Genomic DNA, 13791 nt, shown 5'->3' on the forward strand with positions numbered 1-13791 from the left:
CCTTTTGCTTTTCAAGGGATGGTTTAATTCCTGGACGGTTACTCCAAGCTTCATAGCAGTTGGCTGGGTCTCATGATTTGGGAGTCAGGAAATCAAACTTCCTAAGGTGATTCTTGTGATGTCTCTTAGTTGCTTTTACATTACTGTGGCAAGAGCCCATGACACCTGGACCAAGGTGATTTATCAAAGAAAGCATTTCATTTGGGGCTCATGGTTCCAAGGGTCAGAGTCCGTGATCGTTGTGGTGAGAAACATGGTAGCAGGCAAGCATGGTGCTGGAGCAGTGGCAGAGAGCTCACATCTCAGTCTACAAGCAGGAGGCAGAGAGCTAACTAGGAATGGCTTGGCCTTTTCAAACCCAAAGATTGCCCCAAGTGACACTTCTCTTTCACCAAGACCATATCCTCTGACTGTTCCCAAACTGTTCCAAGTATTCAAATAAGTGACCTATGGAGGCCATTCTCTACCAAACCACCACACCCACCCCTACATTCTACTCTTCCCCCCCCCTTCCTGTTATGAGTTAAATTGTGGTTCCCCTTCCTCTAAGATTTTTTGTTTGGTTGGTTTTTGTTTTGGTTTTTTGAGACAGGGTTTCTCTGTAGCTTTGGAGCCTGTGCTGGAACTCACTCTCTAACTCACAGAGATCCACCTGCCTCTGCCTCCTGAGTGCTGGGATTAAAGGTGTGAGCCACCACTTCCAGGCCCTCTAAACTGTTTGGAATGCTGATCTTGGTTGTTAACTTGAATAATTCTAGCAGCAACTAAAACCCAAGCAGCCTGAGGATTCCTGGGAGGAATATTTTGATTATTTGAGATATCGTAAGAGCATGGTAAATTTAAAAGTCACACCTTGATTACATAATGAGTTGTCTCTACTTTTCTTTCTTAAACACACACGCATACACACACACTGAAAACAGGATCTCATTTAGTGAAGCTGACTCAGATCTCATTACGTACCTGAGGATTGCTTTGACCTCCTGATCTTCCTGCTTAAACCTCCAGAGATCTAGGGGTTGCAGGTATACTAGCAGGACTAGTTCTCCGTGTGTAGTTTAGAGTGTTGAGAACATGCTTCTGTACCACAAGAGTGGTTCTTGCTGTCCCAAGGCACAAAGGCTGTGTGTCTATGGGTCTTCTCCCACAGAATATTTATGTCTCTACATTCTTTCACTTAATATTTACAAGTGTATATATTTTCATAGATATTCAAATTTAAAAGTTATTTGTGTGTGTGTGTTGGAAATGGAGCCAGAACCTCTCATCAGCCCAGTGCTCTCTCCTTAAGCCCCACCCCTATTCTGGTCTGTCTAACTCTCAGTTCCCCTTGGAGGTACTGCAAACCAAACCTGGCCTTCTGCAAGAGAAGCAAGCGCTCTTAACCATGGAGTTATCTCTCTAACCCTGCATGAATCCCTTTGTATCATAGTTATACAGAGTGTGGCAGCAACCTTCACTATAACTGCACAGACTAGGAAGATTTTGGTCATACAGTATCTACACTGTATAGGCCTAAGTAAGTTAGACATGGTTCATTTGCTGATTACTTAAATTCACGCTACCAGTCTCAAAGAACAAACAAGTTTTTCTTCTTTCTTTTCTTTCTTTCTTCCTTCCTTCCTTCCTTCCTTCCTTCCTTCCTTCCTTCCTTCCTTCCTTCCTTTCTTTTCTTCCTTCCTTCCTTCCTTCCTTTCTTTCTTTCTTTCTTTCTTTCTTTCTTTCTTTCTTTCTTTCTTTCTTTCTTTCTTTCTATCTTTCTTTCTTTCTTTCTTTCTTTCTTCCCCTTCCCTTCCCTTCCCTTCCCTTCCCTTCCCTTCCCTTCCCTTCCCTTCCCTTCCCTTCCCTTCCCTTCCCTTCCCTTCTCCTCCTCCTCCTTCTTCTTCTACTAGAATCTCTCAGTGGTATTAGAAAAAAACAAGCTAGCTGCATACAAACCGAAGGCACTACCTTTGTGGGGGTAGTGCCTGTGGGTTACCTAAGGACCATGGGGCCCTGCCAGCTTTGCTTTAATCAAATTGTACAAGCATTTATGAGGATTGCTAGGAAGTTACGGGGAGTCTTGCAGTCCTCTGTGAAAACAGTTTAGGAGTTGACCTGCATTGTATGTTGACAAAATTCTGTTCTAGGGCTCAATAAGCAACCGAGTCAGGAGAAGCTCATGACCTTGAACTAAGTGATGAGAACCTTTGTCTTTGTCAGTATCACAATGTATAGCCCACTTTGACACTTTGACGCTGGGGGTTCTGGGAGGGTTCCGGCATGTGCTATGGCTGGAGTAAACTCTGGGAACTGGAGCTTGGCTCTGGCTCTGCAAACATGTGGGGTGAAATGCCACAGGAGTCTTCTCTCCCAGGGGTTCTCAGTACAGTTGTCTTTGATAGCTTTCGCCTGAATCACTGATCCATGGTAGGATTCTCTTTCTCCTGTCAGTGGCTTACCAGTTTTGTACAGTGAAGCTTGTGAAGTGTCTTGGGAGGTAGTAGCATTACTTTTGAATTCAAGCTATTGGAAGCAAACTTGCTTACTCACTATACTGCGTGCCAGTGGTAGGGCTTAGTTCATTGACACGGTGCACTTGGATACCGTTGGAGTAGGGATAGACTCAGTGAGATGCGAGGAACAGCATTCAGCTTTTAATGAGGGATGATTCTTTCTCAATACAGAACTTTTGCTCACTGCAAGAACTCTACTAAGGGGCTGGAGAGATGGCTCAGTGGTTGAGAGCCCTGACTGTTCTTCTGGAGGTCCTGAGTTCAACTCTCAGCAACCACATGGTGGCTCACAACCATCTGTAATGTGATCTGGTGCCCTCTTCTGGTGTGCAAGCATACATGCAGGCAGAATACTGTATACATAATAAATCTTAAACTCTGCTAAGTCTATATTTTATTCTAAAGGCAGTGAAAGGAGCTGAGGAAGTAGCTCAGCTGATAGAGGGCTTGTCTAGAATGTGTGAAGGTCTGGGTTCAATCCTCTAGCACCTTATAAACCGGGTCTGGTAGTGCAATATCTGTAGCCCCAACCTTGAGAGGTGGTGTCGGAAGTTCAAGGTCATCCTTGACTACTAGCGAGCTCAAGGTCAGCCTGGGATACCTGAGAGAGAGAGAGAGAGAGAGAGAGAGAGAGAGAGGGAGGGAGGGAGGGAGGGAGGGAGGGAGGGAGGGAGGGAGGGAGAGAGAGAGAGAGAGAGAGAGAGAGAGAGAGTGCCTGTTTTAAGGGAGGAGGGAGAGAGAGGAGAATAGAGAGCGCTTGTGCTGTGACTCTCTTCTGCACTAAGCACATATTTGAGCTAACCCATTGATATTTGTATTCCATGCCACCTTGAATAAGATAATTTCTTCATTCTCATTCTGTAAATGTAAAAATTGAAACTCATTGAGGTCAGACAGATTGTCTTAGTAAGTGGCTGAATAGCCATTCAAATTCATCCCCCTGGATTCTAGTGATTACATTGCAAAGTTTCTTGTCATCCATCAGACTTCAAACATCAACTGAGAACATTCTAAAAATAATTTATAACTAATATGAAAAGGCAAAAAGAAAGCTTTACTTAAAAGAAAACAATGAGAATTTAGAAATTTTCTTGCCTGAACATCTTAGAGAAAATCCGCATTAAAAAGACTTTTGTATCCAATGCTGCTGGGATGAGAGGATAACGTTCTCAGACTTGGAAAGTTCTGGTTGCACAGTCTGCTGTAAGAGTCATTCCCCATTGGCTCTGTCACTCCTCCTCTCTTGATCTCAAGTGAAACTACTGACACTCTGTTGTTCACACCATCCAGATATAATAAGGTCATCAGAAGTATGGCTTTGGGGTGGTGAGGAGACCACAGGGGCTCTTTTTCGGTGGGTCGGTTAATCTATTTTAGAGAAGGCTTTATATCTGTGAATGGATAAGCGTGTGTAAAGGAAGATGTAAGGAGCAAGGCAAACAACCAGCTTTCGTTCCCTGGGTCAGTAGGATGCAGTGGGAGGGAGCTACGGGACAATGGTCTCAGAGGAGCAGGCCGCCACACTGACAAGGCAAGAAAATATTGTTCTCAATAGAGGAAAGCTGCGATCTTTGCCTTGGGACACTTCAAGTTACGCAGGTAATTAACAGACTGACAGTTCTTCCAAGGGCCGGCCTTGGGCCGAGTTCATGACTACCACCGAGGAGCTATGAAAATGTAAAATCTCCAATTTCAGACCTGCTGGGTCAAAAACGAAGCCACTTCACAAGGTCTCCAGTAATTCTGATGGACGCCGAAACTGGAGAACTCGAATGGGTCTCGAACTGGAGAGGAAGGCAAATAGAGCCTCCAGTCTGCGGTGTTTGAAGGGATGGTGACCCTGACACACTGAGCAGAGATAGACACTTGTACCAGAACCAGTTTTTTTCTAAGCTTTAATGGCCTCTAAGTGACCTAGCAACCACCCCAAGCTCCTGATCCACAGTGCACTGGGTCGACGTGAGTATCATTACTCCAGAATTTTGGCATCTAGATTGGCCTCTTCAAGAGGCAGATATTCAATTTCCAGGAATTGGAACCCTATCTCAAGTGAAACAAAGCACAAGGTGGGTTGAATGTATATGGCCTCAGTCTTCCTTCCTGTCCTCTGGCCTTAGTTGTGAACTTTTCATCCTCTCTGGCATCTTAGATGACGGTACACCAGCTTGGTGATATTACTCCAACTGAATAGCACGTACTTGGGCCTAGGAAGAGTCATAACATGTATTCCTTTAGTTTCAGGAATCACATCCGTGTGGTTAACAATTATGCTTGTTAAATTCATAAACTCCAGTGAGATTTAGCTTTGTTACTTTGGACCTTATTTTTCATTTGTTGCTTCGGGTTCAAGTGGACAAAGATATAGTCACTAGAAATTCGGTATATGTTACGTGGTGATAAGCACAGGAGATGACAGGGGCATGGGAGTATCTCATGGCAGGCAGGCCATTTCGGTAAGTCGATGCACATGTTCCTTGGAGGAGCAGCATGTGTTCTTCAGCTGGATGGCGGGCATGGGAATAGGGACGACTCCAGGCTCAAGAGCAGGTAAAGAACTGTTGACTAGTTTGCCATGGGAAAACTTTGGGGTAAGTGTTGCTGGCCTACAAGACAGGATGCCATACGCAGCTAGGCATGTGTGGTCACGTGGGCTTCAGAGTCTATACACAGGGTCCGCAAGAAAGTGGGTGAGTACCAGAGGGTTTCACGCAAGAGATGGAGGGAGCACAGCGAGAGTTCCCTGCAGCGCTGTCTCCAGCAAAGTTGCTTGAGCCCATGCTCTTGGGTTATACTGAGGCACACTCTCAAAACTACAGCTCATTTCTAATGGTTTACATTTATTTATTTAGCGTGTATATATGCACGCCATGGTGTGCGTGTGAAGGGCAGAGGAGAGCTTTTTGGAATTAGTTCTCTCCTTCTACCATGTGGGTTCCACGGACTGAAGTCAGGTTGCTTAGGCTTGGGGGCAAGTGTCCCTCTGTTGACCCATCTCCCTGGGCTCTGAAGTTGTAATGCCATGGGGGTCGTCCAAAAGACAATGGTCATGAGAAATCTCAGGTGGCTTTTTTTTTTTTTAACTTTCTTTGAAACATTACCCTCAAGATGAGACAGTATGAAAAAAAGAGAAAGAGGTTATTAGTCTCAGGGGGTCTGCTTGGAAGACTCATCTAAAGGGCAGGGGAGGGTTGAGTAGAGTCTAGACTGAGTCTGTGTGTGCGGTGGGGGATGGAGAAAAGGGGTGGATCTGAGATTCAGGAGTTGTAGCATCAAAGCACAGTGACAGGATAAGCCATTGCTCCACATAAATTAGCAGAATGGGTCGGCTATGAGAAGCGGGCATATCCAAAGTGGCTGAAGTTTCCATCTCATTTGCCTGGGTGGAGGGAAAAGTGGCTTCATTTCCTAGGATTTGCGAGTCTGGAAGAAAAGCAGGGGTGAAGGTGAATAGAATGAGCGCTTGTGGTCAGGAAGCCAGCATAGAGTTAGGAAGAGCTGACTCACTCTCTCAGTCTGCATCCCGGAAATGAAGGAGCACTTCCAGGGAGAACAACCGGACAAAGACGGAGATTGGAGCCTGAGGGTGGACACTTAGTGAGCAGGTGGAGGAGGAAGACCTAGCAGAGGGCACAGAGAGAGCATGGGGACTCAGTGTGTTGAAAAGGGCAACAGCAAGAAAGGAGTACCGGAAGGGCTTTGGCTTTTCAAATCGCCCTTGCCTTGTGTAGGCATCCAGTCTCGGGCCACGTAGTACATCGGTGCCTTGTGCAGGCATTTAGTCACGGGTCACGTGGTATATCGGTGCCTTGTGCAGGCATTTAGTCACAGGTCATGTGGTACATCGGTGCCTTGTGCAGGCATTTAGTCACGGGTCACGTGGTACATCGGTGCCTTGTGCAGGCATTTAGTCACAGGTCACTTGGTGCATCGGTGCCTTGTGCAGGCATCCAGTCACATCACGTGGTAGATGGGTATGCTGTGAAATTACGCACTACACTCTGATGTGGTGATGGTGTGGGGGGAGGGGAAGGAGGAACAGGTAACCTAGTGTGAGGTAACTTACATCATCCAGATAGGGAATTCAAGGACAAAGTGACTCTGGAGTGGAAGCTGAGTTTGGAAGCATTATTATATGACCCCGAAAGCATTTGTTTAAAAAAAAAAAATCACCACACTATGGTGTGGTAAGAAAAGTAGTCAACTGTTTTGTTGACTGTTTCTAAATAAAAGAAAATAGGACAACGTTCTCAGGAATATCATTAAAACTTTATAACAATACAATTTATTATCACTGTTTGGGTTAATACTGTAATAATTACACACTTTTTACATTATGAAAATAAGTCATAAATAGTGTAAAAACAATTCCGAAGATCAACTTCTCACAAACTAGGAACCCTGAAAACAAGTTTTAAAAGTAAATTAAAAACAAATTAGAAAATGAACCCAAAGCAATTCTCTCCAAATTGCAAATCAGAGCCTTCACAGGCCATTGAGTCAGTAATGACAGCGGGAAAAATTACAATTGAAATGAGAAGTCAAATGGGAAAAATTCAATCTTTTAAATATTTACACTACCAAGACAATCAGGTTTGCACCATATATACAGTGAAAAGATACAACACATTATTAGAATAACCGAGAACATGAGACTGGCCCATGAAACATTAAAAAACAAACCTACAAGGCAACACTTGTCATCTTACAAATACTTGTCATTTTTTTCCCATTTCCCTCTTACTATGCATTTATGTGAGTTTTTGGCAATATAAAAATAGCTGCACATAGAGATGAACTTTAAAATGTAAAAAATACAAATAAAAAATATAATATTTCCAAAAGATAAATCAGATACATACATCTTTTTTAAAATGTCCACCTTAATGAAACATTTACAACACAATGAAGAACTCCACCCAAACACCAACAACATGTGTGATATTCTTCAGGAACCCGACTCATGAATAGTTCTGAGATATGTCAGAATATCCACTTATTTTGAGAAATGTTGGCATTTTCTTTGTTGTCAAGAAGTCAAGCATAACGCAGTCCATTTTCGTCTCCAAAAGTCTGCCAATAAGCGGAGTAGGCAGCTTACACATGTAAATGCATTTTAGTGGAAAAAGAAGCCATTAAAATGTTTGTTATTATAGAAGTAACCAAAACCCTAAACAATTTCACCAGCAACGTAAGTTAGAGGAGTGCCTCTGGGCGAGAAGATGCATTAAGAGAACAGAAGTAGGGACAGAGGGCCTTTACATCCGAACACAGGTTGGCGGAATTTTAACTGGTCAGACCTCTCAACCCCCGGGGTCACAGCTGGCCATTTTTAGTATTTTTGGAATGATAAGGCACCAGGAAGCCTTATGAAATAGTAGGACTTTTTGTTATTATTATAATAATCATTAAATTCTATGTTTTGGTAGGCATTAAACATTAAAATAATCCGAATATCATCAAGAAAGGAAGAAAATCAAAGTTTCTGATGTCAGCATCCAAGTTTCCCACCACCACTTTTGAGAAGATGCTGAACTCTCAGACAAATATAGTGGGAGGGGGATTAAAGTGTTATTTTGTTATGTTAAAGAATACTTGGCAATTAGGCACATTTCCTAAGTGACAAAAATACTAAGGACAAGTTCCCCAAAAATACAGAATGGTGATCTGACCATTTTTTTTTAAAGATAGCAGATATACACACAAAGTACACACACGCATACTGCCCATGAACACATCAGATACTCGGAGTATAAAGCTAAAGCCAAGAACTTTCTATTGGTAGGAGTGAGAGACATTCCAATATTCTCCATAAAATAACAGGAAAAGGAAAAACCCTCCAAGGCTGCATTTGATAATGGGAAAGGAAAGATGGGAGGGATTCAGGCATACTTAGGTACCCTACGTGTCGCGTGCAGACTTCTCTGCGTCAGGCAAGCTTACAGTGTGTAAGCTGGAAAGTGAGGGAACTCAAAAAAAAAAGGTAAATGAAAACCGATAAAGGAATATGGTATATATGATGAACACAGGATAAGGGGCACCACAGAAGGCTGTTTTACATGAGGAAAGGCTGGTCATTGAAGTACATTACAACAGATTCATGAACTTCAAAAATAAAGCCACAAAATAACAGCTTAGGAATGCCATTAAACAGAAATAAAATCGCCCACAGTAGAGGTCTACTATCCATTGAGATAAAAAGGAAGGGTATTTCCCAGCAGCAACTGAGGCAAATGGAAAACGGTGGAGAGAGGCAACGTGACAGTGGAAGTAAAACCTGACCTTGACATATTTCCAGTGAGTGTCCCATACCCTTTTTCTTCATTTCCCTAAAAGAGTCTTTATGAAAAAGAATGTAATCTATAAACATATGTATCAACACAATAATCCATTATTGATTCCCTTGGAAATTACTCGGTTAGATGACAAAATGGATGAGTAAATATGTTTCCATAGTCCAAAGCTCAAGGTTAACTCATGGCGGGTAACCTAGCAATCCACTGAGCATAGAGAACTACCATCATCTTGTTGTTTGTTCCAAGGAAGTACAGAAATAAAAGTTTACATGTTCCTTCAAATGTGCCTTACAAGGAAAACCCCAGTACACACACACACTGTGCAGTATTTTTCTACAGGCGTGTGTCCAATACTTTAATGAAACTAGTTCAATATCAAAACCATCGTTAGAATCTCTAAATTTGAAATAATGATCCCTCTCAATACCTCTTTCTAGTGGAGAAACAGAAAGGAAGATAGGAGGAAGTATAGTCACCAGATTGTCCTCAAGATCCTATATACAGTTATTTTGTTTTTTGTTTCTGAAGATAATGTGTCATCTTGGGCTCATTTCTGTGACCCAAATGATTTAAGACGAATTGTTTCATTTATTGTGAAATACCTTACCCTAAACATATCATACAAGAAATTGTTAAAAACACTCTTCACTTAAAAAAAATGCTGAATTGGCTTAGGAGTGTGGAATGTTATTAGAAGTATTACTAGATAGTCTGATCTAACATTTAAATTCTAATCTCAGAAATGACAAAGAAAAAAGATGACATCATTTTGTATGACTGAGCATTTGGTTACACAATATGAAAGACATCTTAAGATCTATTGTGAAATTGTATCTTCATTGTTATAAGCCTAAGTGTGAACTAATTTCCCTTCTGGTGGTGAAAATCTAAACACTGAGCTCAAAATGTTCCCAGAAAAATGACATTCAATCACCGAGGGAAATGAAATTCTCTAAGGAGCTGCTAGGATCACTGCTCCCACGGATGGTGCTTCTCCAGACCACCCTTCCACTTAGAATAAGTCATTTCAAAACATGCCACAAACTCAGCAAGGAATTGCCCAGTCTAAGTCTGCATTGGTATGTTTTGAGCAAGTCAGTAAAAACAAGACCTTTTCTGGCAACTATATTCCAGGGCTTTCTGAGATCTCAGATTTGGTCTGTGGATAAGACAAACACTTAGAAATGTAAAAACAAAACTCGAGAAATAAACTTCAATATAGAAAAAAAAAACCTAGAAGAAGCAAGTTCATGCTATCAAATGTGATAAAATCTTGACTTTCACGTTGATAACAAATTTGTCAATGTCAATCAAAAAGTAGTAAAAAATGCTTAATTGTCATACTTTATAATGAATTAAGTAAAAAAACGAAGCCTTCTTATAATCTCTTCGATTATCTTAAACAAAACAAGGAGATGGTAAGGTTATTTTTACTATTGGATTCAAATCATTACACGATTTGAAAACTTTTCTTAAAAATAACGTTTAAAAACCTGTGAGGCCCAAAGTGAAGCAAATAGTTTCTGTTCCTAAGAAAACAAAAAGTATGAGAAAGAATGGAAACTACAGTTTGTTTCTGGAACTTGTAAAAAAAAAAAAGAAACGATTGGTATGTGTCAACCCCAGAAGGAAGGGAGAGACGGACACTTTCCGGCTACCTTTGGTAGAGCCAGCACTAAGGATTCCCCGGCATTTGAAGCACATCTTATTCTGTCCGATCCCTTCTCAGGACACGGTCTCTTCAGCACCCTGAGCTCTGATGGCAAGTCTGCACCTTTCCTGCACGAACAGGGGCTTCCATTCCAAGGCTCCGCTGTCCCGGAAACACAGCTGCATTACCTCTGACTTTTTCCCAAAGCACCGAGATCAACACCCCTGGGACGTCAGTTCATCTAGAAAAACAATTCCTGCCCCTCTGGATTTCCGTGGTTATAAATCTCCTTCCAACTCGGTCACACGAGAGACAGTGCAGGATGCCGAACCGGGTCCTCTTCCGACGTCTTCACTGCCAAGCGCAGCCCAAGGAAAACGTGGCAGAAATCCACTCAACCCTTCGGGTTTTCAACAAAGGCGGTCACAGGAGCCCACATTGTTAGGATCTGTGGATCTGCAGTCGGGACTGCAGCTCCCTCAAAATATAAGACCAACTGTGTGTGTGTTCTCCAGCAACTTATCTCTTTTTGGCAATGAGCCAAGGTGTAACCCCCTTGAGATGACAAAAGGAACAAAGGCTCAGCTGTAGTCAGAACTTGTGAGGTGGCATGCAAGCGTCTGCATTTGCACAAGCAGGGTTGGCACAGGGTCATGCTGGTTTTAGAAGGTTTCAGCAGGTGGGGTGGGCACGAATGGGTGTTCCTAGGGAATGTGTGCTACATGTTCATAGCTTTGAGTCTGTATTTGGTCACGATTTCATGTAAACTATTTCATGGCACTTTCTGTCCATGCAGTCGACAAGCTCCAAATAGGAAACGAGCAAGGGCAATCATTCTTTGTCACTGATGTCCCTATAAATACGTATATTCACGTAAAATAGAGACACCGAGTTATATTTCCTGTGGCCTCCTCACTTCCGTACACTGCCTAGTTTCAGATGTGAGAAGAGATGGGCGTCTGTACTACTGTGAACAGGGAGAAACAGTGCCGGGGGAGCAGATCCCACACTTGCAAAAATCTGCGAGTCATAGTTTTTCAACTATAAATATAACAGGTGGACCATTATATACACAACTTCATGCTTGGAAGGTTAGATTCATCACTGCAGAAAAACAGACAACAAACAGACACACGTGGAGTTAGTGGTAACTTTGATAAAAATTCCAAATTAACATTTATTTTGCAAACACTGGAAGAACCCTGTAGTCTTTTCTTTAGGTCAGCAAACCAATTTGATCATCTGATGTTTCCCATATCATGCTGTTTAAAACTCCAGTTTACCATGATTCTCATCTTAGTCCCAACTCCCATTTTTCCATGGCCAACCAAGAACTTTATGAGAAGTGATTGTATTAGTCACTGTGCTGGGAAAGCAGAAAACTGGGATTTTTTTTCTTTGTTTTGTTTTTTCGAGACAGGGTTTCTCTGTAGCTTTGGTGCCTGTCCTGGAACTAGCTCTTGTAGACCAGGTTGGCCCCGAACTCCCAGAGATCCGCCTGCCTCTGCCTCTCGAGTGCTGGGATTAAAGGCATGCGCCACCACTGCCCGGCTGGAAACTGTGATTTTTATTAAAGTTATGCTTCCATTACTGCACACAATGTCTCCAGGCATGGTAACATAACCTAATAATGGTCAAAGGGTCTAAGTTCAAAGGCATATTAACCTACAGCTTCCTGCATAGAACGCATGTACATTTCCTAGTCATGGTCCCTTTGTCCTATAACTGGCCTTGCCCTGAAAGGCACCTGACAAGACAAACCTGCCTGCTATCAGTTCCACTGTGACCAAAAAACAAAACAAAACAAAATTCCCCCGAATCTTTGGTTCCTCATTTAGAAGGTCTTTTCCAGAACCGCCATCAACTCAGACTAAGAAGCCTTTTCACTGGGCTATTAGCTTACAGAGCAGATCTTAGAGACTTCTTTAGGATTTTGTTTCATTTTGCTTTTTTTGGGGGGGGGGAGGGGCGGACAGGGTTTCACTGTATAGTTTAGGTTGGCCTTGAACTCACAGTGCTCTGCCTGCCTTCTGGGAGCTGGGACTAAAGGCATGTGCCACCACGTCTGGCGCTTCCTTTAGTTTTACTCAAAGAAAAATCAATGAGAAAAGTACAGTGCAGAGGGGAGTGGGGTGATGGCTGCCTTCTGGCCCGCCCTCCACAGGTGAGTCGTCCAGATTCCCCTTTCAATGAGTGCATTAATAACACCCTAACTGCGTAAGAATGAACCTGTCAATATCGGATCACGGAGGATCTATATGTAGTTGCTGGTTGATGGGGAGACGTTGTCTTAAACAGTCTAACCACTGTTAAGGTGCCCGTTTTCCTGTGAACAATCCTCTAACTATGCTTCTCTAAGTGACCTAATGAAATTCATTAGACCATCAAAATAGCAGGGGGACTAGTTGGAAAGGGAATCAATGGGGGGAGGGGAGAGACAGGAGAAGGTAACGGGTGGGCGAATATGACCAAAATATACTAGATACATGTATGAAAACGTCATAATGGATCCATTATGTGTAATTAGTATATGCTAATAAGACACTAAAATGCCACAAACATGTTTATACTGGATAGCCCAAATAAAACAGGACTAGCTTTATTTAGAACATATCAATAAAAAAATTACTTGACTATTTGAGATATCTAAATTGTCTATCGAAGAAATCTGAGAAATTTTCCTTTTTCTGATTATTTCATTGCTATTAGGAGAGGGGAGATGTTGATTTGAGTTTGTATGTGCTGTGCGGAGGTTCTAAGCAATACCAAAGTTTTATAATTAGGTTATTTTTCTTTGCAGGAGAGGTCAGATTCATGAGATTCTCAATCTTATGTAGAATATAGTACCTATTTAATAGAAAGCTGAATATTCCTATGGACAATTCCGGTTCAGTCACAGTATTTGTGTTATTACTGAGTTTTCATTTCAGGGGCTAACGAGATGAAAAAAGCCTTTCGCTTGTTGCTCTTACATCTATCTCTTTATGAAAAAGAAAATGATTTAGAATTGTCCCAGACCACAGTGACTCCAAGTTTTAAGTGGTGCCCAGTGTAGGGGAAATGAACTGTTGGCATCTCTGGGTGCAGTGTGCTAATGACCAGCTTAAAAAAAATCATCTTAGTGAACTACAGAGGAGAGGATAGAGAGCAAATGGCCATCCCTGCATAGGATGGCGTTACAATGTCTGTGCACGGCACATCCCTGCATAGGATGGCGTTACAATGTCTGTGCACGGCACATCCCTGCATAGGATGGCGTTACAATGTCTGTGCACGGCACATCCCTGCATAGGATGGCGTTACAATGTCTGTGCACGGCACATCCCTGCATAGGATGGCGTTACAATGTCTG

At 42.4% G+C, this 13791-nt stretch overlaps 1 protein-coding gene across 1 annotated transcript in view; it reads right to left on the reverse strand.

The window, feature by feature from the left end:
* Window positions 1-6749: 6749 nt before the first annotated feature.
* Col25a1 (collagen type XXV alpha 1 chain) overlaps window positions 6750-13791 on the reverse strand; it is a 392115-nt gene continuing 385073 nt past the window's right edge. The window contains exon 37 of the mRNA XM_075981333.1: window positions 6750-11543. Coding sequence (XP_075837448.1) covers window positions 11541-11543 — 3 coding nt within the window. The 3' untranslated portion in view covers window positions 6750-11540. The remainder of the gene's footprint in view (window positions 11544-13791) is intronic.

This window comes from Microtus pennsylvanicus, chromosome 7 (genome assembly GCF_037038515.1).
Source record: "Microtus pennsylvanicus isolate mMicPen1 chromosome 7, mMicPen1.hap1, whole genome shotgun sequence".
NCBI lineage: Eukaryota > Metazoa > Chordata > Mammalia > Rodentia > Cricetidae > Microtus > Microtus pennsylvanicus.